The sequence below is a fragment of the Sitodiplosis mosellana genome, unplaced genomic scaffold, assembly GCF_009176505.1.
Source record: "Sitodiplosis mosellana isolate CC-2019 unplaced genomic scaffold, AAFC_SMos_1.0 Smas_scaffold_3, whole genome shotgun sequence".
Taxonomy (NCBI): domain Eukaryota; kingdom Metazoa; phylum Arthropoda; class Insecta; order Diptera; family Cecidomyiidae; genus Sitodiplosis; species Sitodiplosis mosellana.
Genome location: NW_022595246.1, coordinates 6,452,465 through 6,473,734, shown reverse-complemented (window position 1 = coordinate 6,473,734; position 21,270 = coordinate 6,452,465). Strand labels below are relative to the sequence as shown.

Below are 21,270 nucleotides of genomic sequence, written 5' to 3'. Positions count from 1 at the left end.
TCTCGAATATTCGTTTGATAATAAGAACGGTCGGAGCATAAGTCTTGTTAAACACAAGTCATGTTGTCACAGTGCAGGTTTTTATTGTTTAAAAAGAGCTGTTTACACAAGAAAATCACATCTACGTTCAAATATCACGAGCATTCACTGCCTCAAGTTCTGCATAGTTAGCAATACACACTTACAATCACACAATACACACTTGAAACGTTCAATCGTTTACTTGGTAGCTTTGCCTGCATTTACATATTTTTCTTTGCATACTTTGTGCCTTATTCATTGAACAGCACATTTAAAGTTATTGCGCAGTTAAAGAAAGTTCTGCAGCTAAGCAAACGTGCTGAAACCAACATTTTATTGATTTGGAATATTCATTTTTTGTGTTCATTTAAAGAATACTGGTTTGTCCTGATGTCGTTTTCCGAAGACGAAAATTCTGTTCGTACTGGTGACGATGCCAACGATAATCACAAAGTGCCCATTCGGACATTTTATGTGTCGCCAATCGAAGAACATGTAAGTTTTTTTCTGTCTCAAACTTTCATGGCGAAAATATTCTCATTTGCCGACACATTTTCGGAATTTCAGATAACCGAAGACAAGATCAAAAAGTATTTCGAGGATTTTGGTCAAGTGGAATCCGTGGAAATTCACGCAAACAAATCGTTTCAATCATGTTTCGTGCGATTCAAAGATGTTGCGTCTGCAACTGCGTTGAATATGCGTCAACATCGCATTGAAAATGTTGAGGTTAATGTCAGAGCAGCCGACTTATCGTGCCAACCAGATTTTCAACCTCTGTGGATACCACTCGATCAAGATTCTGCGTCACACATTCTCATTGTACTCGACGATGATTGTTTGCGTGAAATATTCAAACATTTGAACCAAATCGACCTATCAAGTGCGGCCGAGGTTTGTGTTCGATTCAACCAACAGGCAAAGGACACATTTGCCAAGAAATACAAGCATTTGGATTTATCGTATGATGATTGTTCTTACATGGAGGAAATCAAGAAGGACAGCGTGAAATGTTTGCTACATAACTTCGGATCAACGATTTATTCGCTTGATGTTGATGAACGAAGACTGCAATCGGGACCCAATTATCAATATCTGATCAGCATGTACTGCACCCAGTTGAAGAAACTAAAACTATCCCATTTTGCTGTGTCAATCGAAGTCAAACCACTGCTCAAAATGTTGGAACAGCTTCATTTCTCATGGTGTGACAATTTGGGAGATGTGGAAAATTTGCTGGTGATTTGTGACGAACTCAAAGTGCTACGCATCGAAGATTGCTACGTCGGTGGTACCGCCATTCAACGAAAATTTGGAAAATTGGAAGAGTTCTATTTTTCGAACAACACCTATGAAAACAATGAATTGAACCGATTCATCGGTTTGAATCCATCGCTGTTGAAGTTATCTGTCACTGGAAATACTGATTATTCTGATTTATCGGAGACTGCTCGTCTAATTAGCCAAGGTTTGCCGAAATTGTTAGAGCTGGAATTCCAAATGTTCTCAACCAGCCATGATTTCTTCCAGAAATTGGGAAAATTCGAATCGTTAAGAGTGCTGAAATTCAATTTGTATTCTCGATCAGCCACACTGTTGCTGAAACACTTGGTCGAGAATGAAACGCCGATTGAACACCTAAAACTGTCTGATGCAAAAATTGATGCTGAAGGGATTGAATACATTTCACAAATGAAACTGCTCAAGATTATTGATTTATCTCTAACTGAGTCGAAATTCACTGACGAACATTTCATCAAATGGGCCAAAGATTTGTCGCATCTGCAAGAGTTGCATTTGACAGAATTAACATCATTTGATCTGGATACAGATTCATCAATCAAAATCAGTACTATTGGTTTGAAGAAGATGCTATCCCATGCACACAAATTGACACTTCTAAAGTTGACGTCAGTTCATAGTATTTCGATCGATGTAGATGACTACAAGGCGATGTTGAAGACTGTCGGAAATCGACCAGAGAAAGTTAAACTTCTGTTTGAAATTACGAGCGATGGCGACAAGGTCAACGTTCCCGATGAAACATTGGCAGCAAACCGGGAAGTATTTTACATTGACGAACATGTTGAGGTAAAATCAATAAAGGACTACGATTCTGACGACTGCAATGATTCGTATGATTATTATGACTATGATTTCGATGACCGCTATGATGACCGCTACGATGATTATGATCGTTGCAATTCCAGCCCAGACTCTGACTGCTATGACAGATGGCGAACCGATTATTAATAAAAGGTTATTCGTGTTTCAAAAGTCAAGTTGCAGTCCTTGCACAATCGATTCAATCTGTCGCCATTCAAACGAAGGTCTTTTTAGTGGACGAATATGAACCAATATGAACAAATAAAAACGAACACTTATTTCTCCAACCGAAATGAATTTTGAAACAATTGACTCTAATTCATAGATCAATACTTCATTATTATAAGATCTAAAATTTAAGTACTCATTTTTACTTTCGACTTTTTTGTGTAGGAATTTAAGTCATTCAGTTTTCTGATTAGCTGAAATAAAGTTACAACGAATAAGTTTTAAATATGAGCTATTGTGATTTTGCTTCAACAAAACATCTACATAACAGACTTAGTTTGCAATAAAATCTTAAATTGGAGGTTCACTTAGAAATGATATGTCTTCTTATTCATTCGATTTCTCATTTCGATGTCAGTTTTGCCAAACATTTTGTGTTTTGTTGCTATTTTAGCAATTGTCTTGATGTTAAACGCCTGTTAAACAACATAGTTTGCGTATGTCCCGTTTCCTCTTCAAAATAGACTGGAAAAGTTTTATTTTAGCTCTCTTTCTAACTGAAATAACATGAAAACTTCAAAATAAAACCCAATTATTAATCGGTACTAACATATCACTTGTATTTTAATAAAGAACACATTTTCAATAAAAGGTTACAAGCTTCCAATTATCAATGAAGTTAGAACAATATTTATTCAACTGAATGAATGACACATTGACTTAAACCACTCTAAACAGCGCAGTTGCAACGTTGAGCGAAAGTCCATTCGCAAATGGATCACTAAGAAAGCTAACTCTTTGTCTTCCGGTCAAACTGGTCAATCCAACTGCATCAACAACCGAGCATGAAAGGAACACAACGTTGCCATCATTGTCAGGTTCAATTAAACCGAATGTTCCGGGATCATAATATGTAAGAGTCCCTATGTCAGAATAACAGGATGAAATACCAATTAGAAGAAAAAAAAATTGAGCCACCGAATTGAATTCATTTTTTATGTATCAGATTACAGAAACCGATCTAAAGGAATGCAAATGTTGTCGTCAACTGAAGAAATTCTCGCAGTGGTATTACCCACATATAATTGTAAGCTAAGCATCTTGGTAGTCCAAACACAAATATGTACACAGCTGATGAGCAGAACGTAGACAAGGAAAGTAAATGAATGCGTTTTTATTATTATTGATTTTAAACAAAAACCGAAAAAAGCGACTTCATCACAGAAAATAACACGATCTTATTCTGTCAAGAACAACACTTTTCCATTATGTTTTTCTATATTTTTATTGTTTATTTCAATGAACATAAAATTGGATACATTTAGATGATTATCGATATTGATTTTGTTGTCTGAATTTGATGCTTATTTATTTTCTAGAAATCTAGTCTATTATGGGTGATTTATAGATTGATCATTGTTTGATAGTCAGCAAAGGAAAAGGAAATACCAACAAATTGGCAAACTAAAAATTCGCTAGAAAGAAACTTATTGAAAATCATTTGCTATTTGTTGCGAGCAAGGGAAACAGATCAGTTTTAATTCGATGCCACCATACATATAGTCGTCATTGTGGAAATTGCAAATCATTTTACGCTTCAATAAAAAAAAAATAAAATCTAAGTTTAAGTCGTGTCAAAAACAGTCCTTAATAACCGCCCTCTCATTTCAATCAAGCCATCACAATGTATTATTTGCGCGTATTTATTGACAATTAAACGAAGATAACGTGTATCTATCGTGTAGTATGTGTAAATTCATATGCATTTTCTTTCGTCTCTTCTCACTCGTCAATTTTCCCGTCACTGAAAATAGCTAGAATTGTGTTTAGATGCCGTTTGAAATACAGATTCATTATTATATTCAATTGCTACACATGTCATACTCAATTTTTAAAAACATTGTCAATAGCTTAAAAATATTATCCATATAGAACGATTAAAAATTTTACTCTGCATAAAATGTGTTGATTTATTTGTTAATTTTTTTTTCGTGGGGTCATCTTAATCGCTAGATTGATAGATTTATTTATTTTTGTTGTTGTTGAAATTCATTGTTTCATTTACAATTTCGTTCGTTTGCGGCGTGTACAGTTGTCATTTTTCTTTTGGCCATAAATTGGGATCGTATGTCTACGTATGTGTGTATGTGTGTATGTGTTTTCCTTATTGAAATTGTGAAATGTTCATTTGCTTTTGATTCTACGGATTTGTTCGAATTTCAAAAAAGCATTTGCCGTTTATGTTCTTATATAAGGGAATAGGGGCTTAAAAAACTATGAATATGCTATAATATGTGAATTGTTGCTAGGAATCAATTGAAATGTCTGGTTAAAAAGCGCTGTGAATCGCTTTTTGTGTCGTTGTTTCCGTTAAGCAAATTACGTGCATTTGCTTGAATTGATTTATTGTTGTGGTTGACCGTAGCCTGGATAATATCCAGCCGGTCCCGGTGGTCCTGGAGGCCTATATGCTGGATAATTTTGAGCCGGATGATAATTTTGTTGATGATAGCCAGCATGCGAAGCGGGATAATTTGCAGCACCCGGTGGTGCGTATGGGCCTTGCGGTGGCCCTTGATACTGTTGCGAATAGATGTTTTGACCGACTGGCGGCGGTGCAGGCATTGGCATCGATTGGGGCTGAGAATTTGGCGCTGAAATTCAGGACATGACATTAGTTACAAGGAAATCATTCGAATCGTTCACATTCTTCAATTTACCTGTATTGTTCGGAACTTGCGGTTGAGGCGGCTGTGTATAGTTTGGCTGGGTGTGAGCACCTGCAAATCAAATCGATTAGTAAACCGTTCACATGTCAATCATTTCTTGTGTAACTTACCTGACACAGGCGGTGGCATAGGCTGTTGGTATGCTGCCGGCTGACTGTTTTGTGGTGGCGGTGGCATATTTGGATGCGGAGGTGCCATTGACATCGGTTGAGAGTTGGGAGCTACGAAAACAAATTGCAAAATTGGCGTTAAAATCGAGAACATTTCTTTGGAAATTTTATGCAGGGGGAAAACATCTCAGCAGAACTTTTTTCATTCATCGATTCTTTTAAATGAGAATCGTTCAAGACGACTCTATTTCGAATGAAGAAAGCAATTTTTCTGAACTTTTTACAATGACATAAATTGTGTGAAACATTACACATCGATTTACCCGGAACAGGCGGTTGAGCTGGCTGCTGTTGTTGCTGTGCCACCGATACGGGCGTCGGCTGTGCTGCTACCGGTGGTCCAACGGCTGGTGGAGCTTGACTGCCATTTGAATTGTTTGGTGGTGACGTTGTTTGGCTCGGGTTAGCACCAGATGTCGGTATCGAATTAACGGAAGGATTTGCAGCAGGCTGATGATGTGTTGGCGGTGGAATTGGTTGCCCTAGTTTAGAAAATTGATAAATTGAAAGATTGATTTAAACTGATCCAAAACGAATGAGTTGAACTTGGGTTTCAGATGAATAGTTCGATGTAAAATTGATCGCTTGACTAAAGTTTTGAGTAATAGCTTACCTTGCTGAGAGTTTGGAGGATATCCGGGAGCACCCGGTGGCTGATATTGCTGCGGAGGTGGTGGATATGGGTTCGGATAGGCTAGAAGTGTTGCAAAATGAATTGAATTATTTCTCATTTGATATACGGCAAATTTTCAATGTGAATGAGTTCGAAATTACCTGGATTAGGCCCACCGTAGTAGTTCATTGGCGGCGGTGCATTTTGTGGATAAATATTTTGTCCATGTGGCCCATATGGATTTCCTGGCGGTGGTGGATAGCCTGGTTGATGGCCTGATGCTGGTGGCATACCATGATGGTACACTTGAGGTGCTGCATTTGGTGCGTAGCCTTGTGGACCATACGGAGGCATCGTAGGTGGATAGCTATTTGGCTGATACGCTTGACCTGAAAATAAGATAAATGAAAGATGTTTCACAATCAATTGAACAACAAAACAATCATTCGAATGTCATGTCATGTGATTCAGTTGAAGACAATTCTCAAGTCGATAGTCTTTTTCCAATGAATATTCAACCGTCTTGCGCTATTGCTTGTGTTTACCTTGTGGTGGTGGGCCGTAGCCATAATGACCGTGCTGCTGTGGTTGTTGATAGCCTCGATATGGCTGGCCAGGCTGTTGACCCGGCTGCGGAGGCTGTTGCTGATTTGGCGGCTGCGTTTGTGGCCCCTGGCCTTGTTGCTGTAATCAAATTCAAATTTGTTCGAATCACATTGAATGGTTGAGTGTTTGTACAAAGCACTGAGATCAAGCAAAACAGCAGTCTTACCTGTTGTCCAGGTGTTTGTGAGGTCTGCGAAACAGGAGGAACCGGTGGTGCGCCTCCTTGTGGTGGCTGCGAGCTAGGTGGAACATTTGGCCGTTGTGGGCCAGGATGTTGCTGTGGTGCTTGGTTTGCCTGCACTGGTGGTATCTGTGGCTGTGCTGTAGGTCGGGCAACCGAATTTCATGAATAAAAAATAGTGTCAATACAGGGGGAAAAGAACTAAGCAGAACTTTTTTCATTCATCGATTCTTTTGAATGAGAATCATTCAAGACGACTCGATATCAAATGAAGAAAGCAATTTTTCTGAACTTGTTACAATGACATAAATTGTGTGAAACATTACACATCGATTTACCCGAAACAGGTGGCTGAGCTGGCTGCTGTTGTTGCTGTGCCACCGATATGGGCGTCGGCTGTGCTGTTACCGGTGGTCCAACGGCTGGTGGAGCTTGACTGCCATTTGAATTGTTCGGTGGTGACGTTGCTTGGCTTGGGTTAGCACCAGATGTTGGTATCGAATTAACGGGAGGATTTGCAGCAGACTGATGATGTGTTGGCGGTGGAATTGGTTGTCCTAGTTTAGAAAATTGATAAATAAAATTAAGTTTCAGATGGATAGTTCTCAGGATGATAGCTTACCTTGCTGAGAGTTTGGAGGATATCCGGGAGCACCTGGTTGCGATGGTTGATTCGGTGGAATCGATGGATGCTGAGGTGGATGCTGCTGACCCGGATGCTGTTGTTGTCCAGGATGCTGTGGTCCATGCGGTGGTGCCGATGGATGGCTTTGACCAGGGTGTTGCTAGAAGGACATGACGAAAAACATGATTTAAAATCGCATTTATGAAATTCGTATTATTTCAATACTCCAATGAAGCAGAGATAGCGACTAGGCGTCTTCGGCTGATTTGTAGTTCTTTTTATTTTCTACAATAATGCCGAAGATCGTTATCTATTTCCAGTAGCGAAAAAAATATATGGTAAAACGGCTTTTCCGCTCAATGCTGAGTTGTGTCACTTTTGCTCGAAACTTTATTTGTATCTTTTTTGCTCCAAGTTTTTTTCCGTCTCAATTATGGATAAAGAGCTATTGAGTTGTTCTTTCATTTTATGGGTGTCAATTAATTCTCATTAAATTACCGGTCCTTGTTGTTGTTGTTGCCCAGGATGCTGTGGTTGACCCGGATGTTGTGGTCCACCAGGATGCGGTTGACTCGAGTGTTGTTGCCCTGGATGCTGAGGCCCATGCGGTGGTACCGATGGATGGCTTTGACCAGGATGTTGCTAGAAGAACACGATGAAAAACATGATTTAAAATCGCATTTATGAAATTGACTCTGATTTCATTACCGGTCCTTGTTGTTGTTGCCCAGGGTGCTGTGGTTGACCCGGATGTTGTGGTCCACCAGGATGCGGTTGGCTCGAGTGTTGTTGCCCTGGATGCTGAGGCCCATGCGGTGGTGCCGATGGGTGGCTTTGACCAGAATGTTGCTAAAATGACATGACGAAAAACACGATTATGAAATTAAATTGCATATAAACAGTGAAAATCTATATAATAGCGAATACTATACGTATATTTAGAAGTTTTTTCTTGTATAAATCTGAATTGGCTGCATAAATGATCGTGCCTGTACTTGGCAGTGTAATCGAATCTCATTATTACGCGTTTTTTTGTCTATGCATTGTAGCAAAATAATATTGAATCAAATGTACTGATATCCCTTACCGGTCCTTGTTGTTGCTGTTGTTGTTGTTGTTGCTGCTGTTGCTGCGTTTGTTGTTGTTGTTGCATATGCGACGAATTGGGTAATGGCATTTGATGTTGCATATGATTGGGATAAGCACCAATTGGTGGTTGCTGATTTGGATTCTGCCCTGGTGGTTGATTGGCGCCTTCACCTTGTCCAGGATGATGCATCGATGGCATCGGTTGCCCAATCGATGTTTGCAAAACATGCGGTGGCGGCAAAATTTGCGATATATTCTGTGACGAATCTAAAACCAAAAAAAAAAATCATTCAAATTAAATTGTGTTATTCTCTTCTCTCGATTCATATCATTCGACAATTGAATGCAAAAAAATTGATTTTTCATGAAGCGGCGCATTTTAAATACCTGCAAGTTGTGCTAAGTAAACGAGATTGCGGTGCAATGTCTGATGATAGGACATGCATTCGTGGCTTTTGCCAGCATGTTGAAATTCTTGAATCGTTTGAATTAGGCTACAATTTTCGTCGAGAATCTTCTGAATATGGGCTTGACTGGGTGGTGGTGGTCCAGATGCAGGTCCACGATTCGGCGGCATTGCACGATGCTGTTGTTGATTTGGTGCAGCGATGGGTGGCTGCTGTGCCGCTTGAGGCGCCTGTTGTTGTTGTCCATATGCTAAAGACATTTTCCTATCGATTTGAAATCGATAATCGTTTCGATGTGTAGTCTTCTCGCTCTAAACTCTCACTTTTAGGTTGTTGTTTTTTTTTCTTCACTTCTTTCAACGAAAATAAAAGCGCAGACAATAGAGACAGCGGAGCACACACAATATCACACACAGACAAACAAAGAAACTTCACTAATTACACTGAACAATGAATCAGACTAAATGTAATTTATCCAAAACACTGCCACAAACAAAAACCAATTCCAGTTCACGGAATCGTTGTGAGTTTATCGAATTTTAAATGTGCCCAATTTTCAGTGGGAAAAACATACGGGAAACTGTTTGATTATATAAAATTTGAATTACACATTCTACAAAATACGATTCGGCATTTTCCTTTAACACTAAAACATCTCTTGAAATGAGAGCGTCGTCTCTGCGATGTATACTAGCTGCGACGCCTGGCGGCATTCATTCGAATCATTGCCGATTTGACAAATGATGACAGTTTACGTTCTCATATCCATTCGCTTGTTCCCTATTGGTAATATAAACGATTTTCTAGAGTCAGTGCTTGACAGCTAGGTGCAATCAGTTTTAGTTAAATTAAAAAGAATTAGAAATAAAAACAATGACCGATTTAGATAAAAGTTTAGAACATTTATCGCTTGACGAAAACCTATCGTTGCGTCATAAAAAAGAGCGAAAAGAGCTGCAGGCAAAAGTTCAAGCGCTGAAAAAGACGGCTGGAAAAGGTGACAAAAAGAAGAAAAAAGAAGTGCTCGAAGAAATAGCACGTCTCGAAAGTGATTTGGAGAAGCGACATGCCGACGAATTGGCAAAAGCTGAAACGACCACAGTCAATGGGGTGGATCATTCGAACCAAGAGGATGATAATCAAAATCAAATCGATTCCAATGAGGCCGATGGTAAAATGAATCGTGTTTCAAGAGCTCAAAAACGACGTGATAAGAAGGCCAACGAAGAAAAGAATCGGCAAGCCGAAATTTTAGCTCAGGAAGAAATCAATAAAACCGGACCGCGTGTCATTGAACTCAATACAATCAAAAATATACTTGCAAAACGAAATCTACTCCTACATCCAATTGCTAGCGATGGAAATTGTCTGTATAACGCCATTCGAAATCAATTGCGAGTGACAGGAAGATTCGCTGATGATGTTCAAACGATGCGACACAAAACTGCCAATTATATTTCAGAAAATAAAGATTCACTGATTTTTTATATGACTAATCCCGATACTGGTGACTGTTTAACCGATGCCGAATTCGAAAAATACTGCGCCGATCTGAAAAATACCGCGGTATGGGGTGGTCAAATCGAAATCTCTGCACTGTCGCAAATTCTTCAAGTACCAATCGAAGTTATTCAAGCCACCGGCCCATCCACCATTCAAGGCGATGACAAATTCAAAGGCCCCAACCTCATCATCACATATCATCGCAACATGTACAGCTTGGGAGAGCATTACAACGGAACTAGACCGAAAAATTCCACCACCGACAACGATGACGGCGATGATAATGAAGAATAAAGAATTTAATCAATCGATAAATCGTAACCATACATTGATCAATGTTCCACACACAAAATCACAGTAGCCCGTGAACTCATTCGAAAATGTTAAATAAATTTTAATCAAAATTTACGCAATTTTGCTGTCTTTTTTATTTGAAACGCATGAAAATTGTATTGAACTTTACTTGGTTTAGTCGTGCACATGTTCTTTGAATGTACTTTGTTAACTCTTTCTTTAGCTTGAAAAAAGTGAAGCTGGTGTTGTATTGTTGTTAACCATTTTAGGATTCATTTATATAAACTCCACCAACGACAATAGCAAATAATAAGAATTTACTCTTTTAATAACTGAACCCATTCACCTTAACCAATACAAACCTCAATCCAGCTTGTAAACTCATTTGAAAACGTTAAATAAAATGCCATAGTCGTTTGTAAATTATGTGGTTTTTATTTTGAAATCATATAAAATCTATAGAAAACGAAAATTTTGCCTGATTTTAGCTTGCGTAAGTACTTGATACCATCGAAATCATTCAAGTAAAAAAAAAACAAACAACTTTTCAACTGCTTGAATATCTCTAAACAAAATTTGTGTTAATTTTTCTGTGTTTGAATAATCGAATGTAAAGAATTTCTATTGTTATTTTGGTTGCTATGAGCAAAAAAGGTGATCCATTCCCTAAATTACTGGATGAGTTTAAGAGCAGCATGTGGCTGGAGTTGGGTCCAAACCGGACCGCTTTGTGATGCTCAAGCGTGTAAATTCTTCGGCTGTGGTTGGATGAATTCCAACGGTGTTCAATAGTGTTTTGATCGTCAAACCAGCCCTGCATTTCAAGAATAAATCGAAATTAGTCAAAATTCTCTTTGAAAACGGGAAAATGTTTAAATAAAAACTGAAAAAAACATCGTTTTTCACCACGAAACTTACTTAACAGCAGCGCCAAATCCTTGAATCACTTCACCGGCAACTGGTCCAATATAATGTAAACCTACGACCTTTTGATCACCACTGCGGAATGCCACTGCTTTCAGGTAACAGTATCGAACGCTCTTCTGTGGGATAAAGAACTCAGTTGGTTTGTAATACGCATGGTAAACTTCCACGTTGTCTTCGCCGAATTTGGCAACAGCTGCTTCTTCGCTTAAGCCAACGCAACCATATTCCAGTGGTGAGAATACTGTGGTAGCAACATCAGCGTAGTCCATCTTCTGTGTTGCACCGGCGAACAAACGACGAGCAATCAAGCGACCAGCATGAATTGCAACCGCTGCAGAAAAAACCGGAACAAAATTAGGTGTTATCAGTCGAAATGCATTGATGCAGAGGCAAAAGACGTATTCCAATTGGTAAAAAAAAACTTACGCGTTAATTCTGGTTTGCCTGCTAGTACATCGCCAACAGCGAAAATATTTTCAACATTAGTTCGTTCTTCGTCATCAACCGCGATTTTGTGTGATCCTGGCGCTAATTTAACACCAGCTGCTTGCAATTGCAAATCATCTGTGCATGCCTTACGGCCGATGGCAAACAAAACGGTATCGTATACATCGGATCCTTGTTGACCTTCGGCATTTGAATAACGCACCAACAAGCGGCCATCTTCAGTTTTTTCAACGGCACTTGGTACTGCTTTGTTGATGAACTTTACTCCCTTTTCAGCTGAGGCGGCAGCAACCATTTCAGCCATTTGTTGATCGAATCCACGCAAAAAGATAGAACGAACCATAACGGTGGTGTCATAGCCGAAAGCATTCAGGAAACCAGCACATTCCAAAGCGATATAACTGGAAAATGAAGGGAGTTCATAAATAATTTGATGATGCTATTGAATGGGAGTCTATTTAGCAATAGAAAATCATTTCTCACCTGGCTCCAACGACTAATGTTTTGCCGGGTTCGTTTTTCAAGCTGAAAACGTCATCACTGGTAATTCCATGCTCGATGGCTCCTGGAATGTCTGGATAGTTTGGTCGACCACCAACAGCGATCAAAACGTATTTTGTGGTCAGAACTTTTTCAGTTTGATTTTTCATAACAGCAACAACGGTGTTCTTATCCTTGAAATAGCCCAAACCGTTGATATATTCGACTTTTCTGTAAACAACAATGAATAAATCCAAAAATTCCAATGCAAAATTGTCTGAGGTGTGTGTATCACATCAACTTACTTGTCACGCAAATCGACACGAGTCACCCAATTAACTGATTTGATATGATTTTCGACGTTTTGTCGCAGAACGCTCCAGTCCAATTTCAAATTATCCTTATCAACGTTCCATCCGTAGGCGGCGGCTTCATGAACTGCTTCGCCCAACAAAGCTGCTTGATGCATCAATTTCTTTGGGATGCAGCCAACATTGACACAGGTTCCTCCTAAGCCCCATTTGGTTCCTTTTGGTGTTGGCTTAACAAAGTCTAGCACAGCCACTTTGGCGCCATGAGCAACGGCTTCTTTGGCAGCTGCCAAACCGCCTGAACCGCCTCCAATCACGACCAAGTCGTACTCAAAGTTTTCCTCTGTGAAAATTAAAAAAGAAATTTATTTTCAGTGCAAATGAACAAAATAATCTTAGAAGTAGAAGAAAATGAATCAAAACCAAGCCTAATATCATGTGCTTCAATTCACATACCGCTCATTTTGTAAAACACGAAATACTGTCTAAGCAATAGAATGGGCGCGAATGATAAGAGCGTTCCGAACAAAAACCGTTTGAGCCACACATTCATCACTTCAACTGGGGCGGTTTATATCCAACTTGGGATGATTAAGCTAAAGAAATCGTGCTGCGATAAAATAACCATCGTACATGTACATACACAAGTGAGTGCATTAATGATATCGGATTTCTTATCTCGAACCGATACAACATCCATGACAGAAATGCAGCAGCGTGTTGAATCAACGGTGAATATACTCATTAAAGGCAATCACGATCTAAACTCGTTTTGATTATGCCAATTAAACATTTTATTGTGAGTGCGGTTTTTTTGACGTAATTTATGTTGTAAACGTTGACGTTTTACTCTTGGCACTTGTCATCAGTAAAAAAAACCACTTTGAACATTCAATTGTGGGTCTTCCACACACAAATTTTTTTATCAGAAGCAATTCATTTGCTTGTCATTCGGTATGATAACAGTGGTGCGGTGTAAGAATGAATCGCAAAAAATTTATAGGTTAGTTTTGCGTCAATCTATTTTGTGTGATTCGCGGGTGGATTCGTATTGAGTTTTTACCGTTCAACGATGTACTTGATATATGCACGAATTATCATCAAACGTGCACCTTACAAATTAACGTAATATCGATAAAACGTTTTTCCACAGTTGCAGTTTTTATTTTATGAATGGCGCATTTGGAATCACTTCATGCGGTGAATGCCGATTGATTTATTTACAATTCAGAAGTCAATCGAATGGGTGATTTATTTCGACACAAAACGATTTATTCTACGACAAAAAAGAAACAACAACGAATCCACAAATTTTGGCACCGATTCAAATGTGAAAGTCACTTTTTCTGTTGATTTTGGCTCCCAGCGGTTAATACTGTTTCGGTTGAGGCATTTCCATTCGAACATACACATACACCATAGAAAGAGACATTTCACGAAATACTTACGCAATCGCGACATGAAGCGTCGATGCATATTATTTAGATTTGTGGTAACTACTAAGCCAACGGGTGCAATTTGCCTTCGCAATAGATTAAAAAAGGCCATTTTCACTATGCCTATCCCCGACTTTGTGTCGCACACACCAACAACAACAAATGCCTTGTTTTTATTGCTGCTATTTATTTGATGATTGACAATAACACCGTAATGTAGTCATTTATCTCTTATTTGCCGTTCATCAACTAAATTTTGTTCGTTTTATACTGTCAATTCAACACAATCGAAAAAAAGTTTGGTTCAGAATTTGCATCTCAAGCAAATTGAATAAAAATTCTGTCGAAAATCGGCCGTCAAAATGAATTGAATCAAGATCAAAGTGTCACATCGCCGAACACACATACACAACAACACTGGCACATAGAAACATATCAAGCACACAAATAAAACGATGAGAGCGCGAGAAACGTCACCGCCGCTCACTCTTACATTGTGAACTCTTTTTTTCCTTCGTCGTTTTTTTTTCTCCTCTGTCGGTTTAATTGTATGCGAGAGATTAACTCGCGTACGGGCTTTGTGCTAAAGTGTGTTGAGTATTGTTTCGACAAACAATTTTCACAGTAGACAGCAAATAGATACAAGACATTGAGTGGTTTGACTCGAAAGTTACTGTTGGGATAAACGCATCCGGTATTGAGACGAAGACACAAGATATTTCGTGAAAAAATAAAATCATCATGAATTCAATTCTAATAACGGGTTGCAGTCGAGGACTTGGCTTGGGTTTGGTGAAACAATTGCTTGTGACCAGTCAACCGACAAAACACATTTTTGCAACATGCCGAAATCCCGACAAAGCACAGGTAACATGGATTTTCTCAAAATTTATTTCGATTTTATCATCGTTTGTCATAAAATCAAATTACATCATAATCACACTGAGGCACACACAAAAAAGAATGACTCCATAAAATCAATTCTAATACATATACAACTCGAAATCCATTTATGATTTTGAGTGAGAAAAAAACACTCTCGCGCAATCTATAACCTCATCGGAACAAAAAAAAAACATACACCCAGCACATTTCAACAACTACGATAAATTAAAAGAATATTTTCACTTACGATTAATTGGAGCCATTGTTGATTCTATGTAAATTTCTCTCTCTTAAAATTTCAATATTCTTTCTTTTGATTTTCTCTGAAAAAATTCCGTGAATTCTCTCTCACTCGCTGGTCACTTTTAGTTTTCTTGATTCTCAGACACTTAATAGAGTCTCAACACCGATGTGAACTATACAGCCGTTTGTTAAAAGAACTCTATATAACTAACAAAAGCGAGCAGAATGCCTTTACATACATACATTCACACATACAGAGAGTCGCACACATGCGAACGACACGATGACGATTGAATAGTGTATGCTGTGCTATGTCGGGTGTAGTGTTCGGATTCGAATAAGTTCGAGAAGTATTGAAATAAAAAAAACGTAATGACAGTCAGCGAAGTTTTTTTCCCTCTTTTCCAAATCAAGCGATGACGAAATACATTGATTAAATGTTTAGTTTATGTTTTTACGCTGTGACTGATTCATATTCCCACACTCGACACCAGCATTAACTGATTGGATTTGTTGTATTAGTTTTTTCGTACGTTGTGTCCGTCTTGTTCGGTTCCGTATATATTCAATTGTGTTCGATACATAGACAAGACAAATCGTAATGCTAATTCCCTTTCAAACCATACATTTTCAAAACGCGATGCCGGTGTGAACGCCGAAACGATACCGCTGCGTGCTTGTATATGTGTGTCAAAATTTAAATGATGACATTGAAATTGAATGTAGTATTAGATTTCATTCGTTGGTTGTTGTTTTTTCATATAGGGATTTTCATTTTTCATGAGCAAATATTATCTATATTTTTACTTATGGAATTTTCATATTTTGTCACATACTACAGGAGCTCAATGAATTAAAGACGAAACACAACAATCTGCACATTTTCCCATTGGGTAAATATTCCTTGTTTTTATTCATTTTTAAAGAGTTTTAATGAATTTTTTACTGAAACTCTCACCCTTACCTTGGTTAGATGTCACAAACTACGCTAGTTTCGATGCATTGGTGCAGCAAATCGATGAAATTGTCAAGGATGAAGGATTGAATGTGCTATTGAATAATGCTGGCATCTCGCCGAAATCGACTCGGTTGAATTTTGCCAAAGATTCAGACCTCAGAGACACATTCGAAACCAATACCGTGGCACCAGTTATGTTGACTAAGGTGTTTTTGCTCTTTCTTTCCAATCTTTTTCATAATTGATGAATAGATTTAACTTAAAATCTCGCTTATTCTCCTGCAGGCCTTCATCCCACTATTGAAAAAGGCTTCGAAGTTCAACGAAACCCAACCGATGGGCGTTCAACGTGCAACGATCGTGAATATGAGTTCAATTTTGGGTTCAATCCAAGACAATCAACAGGGTGGAATGTATGCATATCGTATGTCTAAAGTTGCATTGAACATGGCTACAAAATCGATGAGCCTCGATTTGAAAAATGATCGCATTTTATGTGTCGCAATGCATCCAGGTTGGGTGCGAACTGATATGGGTGGATCAAATGCTCCACTGGACATTGAAAGCAGCTGCAACCAAATGGTACAAACCATTCAGGCTTTGAATGAATCACAAAACGGCACATTTATTCAATTCGATGGCAAAGCATTGCCGTGGTAAATGAAGAAATCCAAGATGATATCGGAAAAATCAGCAAAATCATTATAAATTCGAAAAAATTACTGTAAATTGAAAAAAAGGAAAATAAAATGCATTTCTTTTGGATTCGGATTCAAAATTTGATACAATCTTAGCAATCTGTTTGAAACGACGAAATAAAAACGTACTAGAATTCAATCTGTTGCCATAGTACGCATCTGTCAAAAGCCGCTTTACAAAACAATCATGAACTGAGCAAACATCAGCGAATCAGGGAAATATGTATCGTAAAATATTAGTTGTAATTTGTTTATTAGTAAAATTTCACGATCTCAATGCATCGTCTTCCGATAAATTCAATGAAGAATTATTTGTGAAAGCCTTACATTCCGGCCATGTGTATACGTATTTCCAATTTACAACCGAGTGGTTACTACAAAGCAACGAGAGCTGTAAGTACTTGCTTGATTTTTTTTATCGCTTCTTACGTGAGTGAATAATCATAAGTTATTTTGTTTCGATGTAGTTTATCACACGCATTTAGTAGCTCGACCATTGGCTGAGATTATTGCAAAATATGACTTGATGGAATTGCACGTGAGTTTGTCCAATGGACTATGGCGATATGAACATTGGGGATATCCAGTTGGTAAGTTTTTATTATTGCATTAAAAAAATGTGCAATTGTTTACTGGAAACGTAGTTAGTCGCAAAAACTTCAATCATTCCATGCTTTTATAACCATGTTTTTGACTAAAAGTAATCATTTATGACCACTTTTCAGTCGATGCACCGCCTGGAGCTGAAGTGACTGTGTGGTTTAATGCCGAAAATCGTACCGATGAGTACATCGATGCGCAATGGAAAGAGTTGTGTGGTATTTTGTCTGGACTATTCTGTGCATCGTTCAGTTTCATTGACAAATCGAATACTGTTGAGCCCGAGTACACATTTCGGCCGACATTTTCACCGGGCACCGGCAAAGCAAATCTGAATAGTGTCGACACAAATAAATACCGCATTCGATATGCAACACTGCCGCGTGAAATTGTGTGCACGGAGAATTTGACACCGTGGAAGAAATTATTGCCCGGCAATAAACACGAGGGAATAAGATCGCTTCTGAACTCAGGCTACATTCATACGACTAATTATCATTCGCTAGGTTTGCATGTGCGTCGTTTGGCTCGATCGCCGGCTAAATCTGCACCAGAACCAGGCCAATTATTGGAAGTGTTGGAGATCAAACAAACAGTCAATTTGGTATTTGACACAAGAATCGTATCAAATTCGAGAGACTGGTCAATTCGAAAGCTCTTCGGCCAAGGAATGGATGGTGCTCATGGATTGGCTGAAAGTACGAATTATCTTCTGAACTTATTTCTTATTAGTAGTGGTTTCATTTTGAAAATAACGGCATTTCTTTTCGATAGGTAGTAAAATCTATGTTGATATCACCGATGCCAGTTTTAAGCTAACGCCCGAACCTACGGAGATCATTTCATCGCAAAGAGGCGGAGCAACAACAACATTTGCTGTTTATGATGCCAAAAACAAGTTCAATCGGCAATTATTTTCGATTGCTGGCATTTACCCAACTGAAGATGAAACAAACAACGTTCCAACTGTTAGCATATCAGCTCCACCGCCACTCTATGCCCATCGATTCCTTTTGGGTGTCGGTCAAGAGCGTGGAAAAATTCTTACCAAAATCACAAACACGCATTGGGCCACATTGAATGTTGTGCTGCAGGAGAATTTACCTTGGTTTGTACCGGTCTATTTGCACACGCTGACAATCACAGTGAATGGAGTTGATAAGAAAATCGAAGCCAATGCCATCAAATACAAGCCAGGCAAACTGCGAGAACAACCATCCCAGCTGGAAATTGCATTTAAAATCCCGAGCCGAAGCACAGTCGATGTTGCCATTGACTTTGATTATGTTTTTCTGAAGTGGCTTGAATATCCACCCGATGCAAACCATGGTCATTACATCGGATCAGCCATTTTGGTGGCTCAGTTGCCTGTTGCTAGGAACTACACAGCCATTCCAATTGATGGCCATTTGTTTGCGGACAGTTTCAATGCCAGCCGATCGCAGGGATACTTGGTGACAATTCGTACTGAGTCGCTTTTGATTACATTGCCAACTCCCGATTTTTCGATGCCATACAATGTCATTTGCTTAGCATGCACCGTAGTTGCCTTGGCATTCGGACCCATTCATAACTTTTCGACCAAGAAACTTACCTACAGCAAAAAATCCAAAACTGGAGAAGAAAGCGATGCACCAAAGTCTTTATTAGCCAAAGTCAAAGCACTCTTGTCATTCAAAAAGTGAAAATTCGCACATAAAGTTGATTTTTAATCCCGTTTTGTTGTTTTGAAGCAGAGAAAAAGTGTAGAATTTTTTTAAATGAAAATAAAGAAAAGTATTGAAATTTTATTTTAAAAAAATGGACTCGATGTGTTTCAAAATGATTGTTTAATGTTTATTCAAAAATTCATTAAGTATTACCAGGGCAACCGAAAATATTTACGAAAAAAGTCAAAATATTTATTTATTTATGCACGAAAAAACATCGAAATATTTACGATAAACTAAAAATAAGCTGAAAATATTTACGATAAAAATAAGTGGAAAAAACCTTATATTTTGAATATTTCTTGACATTTTCGACAGTTAAGTATTATTCGAAGTTGTTACAGAAAATGATAACGTGTTTAGCTAAATTTTCGAAAAGGTATGAACGTCGATTGTCACGCAAAACAATCAAAAATCTCCACTGTGAATGGATTCTTTGTGATCATTCTGCTATGCAATGCCAAAACATGTGAGATGTCATTGTAATTATTGCATTGAAACTACATTTCATACATTTGGAACAAGTATAAAATGTTACAAAGGTACAGTTTTTGGAACGTTCAATAAACTCAATGAAAATATATTAATTTGGTCAATTTGTTTTGAACATGTTTCCTAGTTTTTGAAGAGACTAAACTCATATTTTCAACAGATATATAAAAAAAAGTTGGATTTGGTTCAATTCAAAAATGCAACGTGTTTTATATTAAAGTGATCAATACAAATAAGTAAAATATCAAACAATGTAGGACTTATTTTTGAATTCATCTTGATCAGTTATTCTATCATTGCTCAATTTGTCTAGCAATTTGTTGATTATCAAAATCTGTGAAATCTAACCGTAATCCCTTGCATGTCGGTTGATATTGATTATATTCCACGCTAGCTGCATCCAACATACGTTTCGATGCTTCCACCTCAATCGTGTGCGATTTTTTATCTGACATGTAGACGATTTTTTTGATTCCAGATTGAATGATGATTTGAGCACAGCGATTGCATGGGAACAACGACACATAAATTGTGCTATTTTTTAAATCAGCTGAAAATCGATTTATGATAGCATTTTCCTCAGCATGTACTACGTACATGTGTTTCGAATCGATTGGATCTTTTGTACTTTTGCTCCATGGAAATAAATCATCACTGCACCCGATTGGAAATCCATTGTAACCGACACCAATAATTCGTTTATCTTCGTTCACAATGCAAGCACCGACTTGCGTAACTGGATCCTTACTCCGTTGCGCAGAAATAAGGGCAACACTCATGAAGTAATCTTCCCATTTCAAATAGTTTTTCCGCTTTTCCGTCGGAATTTTCCCTTTATCTTTCGCTTTCAATTCACTGATCGAAGCCACGCCAACAGCTATGCCCAAAAAACCCGATGCAACACATTTTAATATCGTATGCTGCATAATTGTCGTTATTTTCACGGCTCTTTTTGGTTTTATTTTTATTTTTCTACACCACACCAAACCTGATAGGTTTGTTAGAGTTTGCTCGCTTAGACGAATTTTTTTCCAAAATTATCAATTTTTCGCGTTGCCTTCACACTTCTTTTTCAAATGATTATTTCCAACTGCGGAAACAAACACCCATTGTATCCAAGGGCACAGTCAAACTGAACAACACTTAATGTAGAGTTTAGTAATATAAATAATGCCTACTACTATTTCCATGAAAATGTTTCAAATGCCAATCACCATTCAACATATTGGAAATACTAGAATTGAATTGGTGAGACGCTTGTATATTTTGCGCGTGTTTGTGAATATTATTAATAATTATGTTCGAATGCAATAAAATTTCTTCAAACTTGTTTTAATTGTGCATCCGAACGTGTTTTTTTAAGGTCATCCACACAATGTTGAATGCAAACCGTACCGAATCGTAAAATTTACCGATGCAAAAACTGTATCTAATTCTGGATAAACGAAATGCAAGTGAAATAGCACAGTCGTTGCACTCACACGATAACGAGTGCATAACGGTCTGGTACTAGTTGAGCACTAGCTGTTGTGTGCACGATCACCGAATTCTTTCTTCGCACTTTCACTTGCA

The 21,270-nt window shown here is 38.2% G+C and overlaps 7 protein-coding genes across 12 annotated transcripts; 4 read left to right on the top strand and 3 right to left on the bottom strand.

Annotated features, from left to right (window-relative positions):
• Nucleotides 1-3: 3 nt before the first annotated feature.
• Nucleotides 4-2,670, top strand: LOC129565798 (uncharacterized). The gene is made up of 2 exons (XM_055441030.1): nt 4-516; nt 589-2,670. Exons 1-2 carry the CDS (start codon nt 412-414, stop codon nt 2,272-2,274), a joined length of 1,791 nt encoding a protein of 596 aa, XP_055297005.1. The 5' UTR covers nt 4-411; the 3' UTR covers nt 2,275-2,670.
• Nucleotides 2,671-3,561: 891 nt separating this feature from the next.
• Nucleotides 3,562-9,450, bottom strand: LOC129565797 (trithorax group protein osa). Of its 4 annotated transcripts, none has more exons than XM_055441026.1 (14): nt 8,696-9,450; nt 8,307-8,575; nt 7,928-8,068; nt 7,718-7,861; nt 7,217-7,379; nt 6,933-7,151; nt 6,580-6,734; nt 6,353-6,491; nt 5,969-6,196; nt 5,808-5,888; nt 5,446-5,676; nt 5,135-5,245; nt 5,016-5,075; nt 3,562-4,949 (listed from the first exon to the last, which is right to left on the bottom strand). In XM_055441026.1, the coding sequence occupies exons 1-14, from the start codon at nt 8,973-8,975 to the stop codon at nt 4,699-4,701; spliced, it is 2,472 nt and encodes an 823-aa protein (XP_055297001.1). In that variant the 5' UTR covers nt 8,976-9,450; the 3' UTR covers nt 3,562-4,698. The 4 variants fall into 4 exon arrangements, with proteins under 4 accessions (XP_055297001.1, XP_055297003.1, XP_055297002.1 ...); XM_055441028.1 differs by having other exon boundaries at nt 5,458-5,676; XM_055441027.1 differs by having other exon boundaries at nt 5,458-5,676; nt 6,921-7,151; nt 8,696-9,448.
• Nucleotides 9,451-9,501: 51 nt separating this feature from the next.
• On the top strand, nt 9,502-10,631 carry LOC129565791 (deubiquitinase OTUD6B). The gene has a single exon (XM_055441015.1). It carries the CDS (start codon nt 9,589-9,591, stop codon nt 10,510-10,512), a length of 924 nt encoding a protein of 307 aa, XP_055296990.1. The 5' UTR covers nt 9,502-9,588; the 3' UTR covers nt 10,513-10,631.
• Nucleotides 10,632-10,927: 296 nt separating this feature from the next.
• Nucleotides 10,928-15,834, bottom strand: LOC129565789 (thioredoxin reductase 1, mitochondrial). Of its 3 annotated transcripts, none has more exons than XM_055441010.1 (6): nt 15,246-15,834; nt 12,672-13,020; nt 12,370-12,597; nt 11,866-12,287; nt 11,431-11,770; nt 10,928-11,326 (listed from the first exon to the last, which is right to left on the bottom strand). In XM_055441010.1, the coding sequence occupies exons 1-6, from the start codon at nt 15,259-15,261 to the stop codon at nt 11,197-11,199; spliced, it is 1,485 nt and encodes a 494-aa protein (XP_055296985.1). In that variant the 5' UTR covers nt 15,262-15,834; the 3' UTR covers nt 10,928-11,196. The 3 variants fall into 3 exon arrangements, with proteins under 3 accessions (XP_055296985.1, XP_055296986.1, XP_055296984.1); XM_055441011.1 differs by lacking the exon at nt 15,246-15,834 and adding an exon at nt 13,134-14,498; XM_055441009.1 differs by lacking the exon at nt 15,246-15,834 and adding an exon at nt 14,126-14,498.
• On the top strand, nt 14,846-16,987 carry LOC129565794 (C-factor). The gene is made up of 4 exons (XM_055441022.1): nt 14,846-14,980; nt 16,083-16,134; nt 16,215-16,405; nt 16,485-16,987. The coding sequence occupies exons 1-4, from the start codon at nt 14,855-14,857 to the stop codon at nt 16,857-16,859; spliced, it is 744 nt and encodes a 247-aa protein (XP_055296997.1). The 5' UTR covers nt 14,846-14,854; the 3' UTR covers nt 16,860-16,987.
• Nucleotides 16,988-17,118: 131 nt separating this feature from the next.
• On the top strand, nt 17,119-19,298 carry LOC129565787 (GPI transamidase component PIG-T). The gene is made up of 4 exons (XM_055441007.1): nt 17,119-17,290; nt 17,365-17,487; nt 17,623-18,195; nt 18,272-19,298. The coding sequence occupies exons 1-4, from the start codon at nt 17,119-17,121 to the stop codon at nt 19,180-19,182; spliced, it is 1,779 nt and encodes a 592-aa protein (XP_055296982.1). The 3' UTR covers nt 19,183-19,298.
• Nucleotides 19,299-19,740: 442 nt separating this feature from the next.
• On the bottom strand, nt 19,741-20,796 carry LOC129565795 (deoxycytidylate deaminase-like). Its single transcript, XM_055441023.1, has one exon. It carries the CDS (start codon nt 20,622-20,624, stop codon nt 19,992-19,994), a length of 633 nt encoding a protein of 210 aa, XP_055296998.1. The 5' UTR covers nt 20,625-20,796; the 3' UTR covers nt 19,741-19,991.
• Between the last annotated feature and the right edge of the window lie 474 nt (nt 20,797-21,270).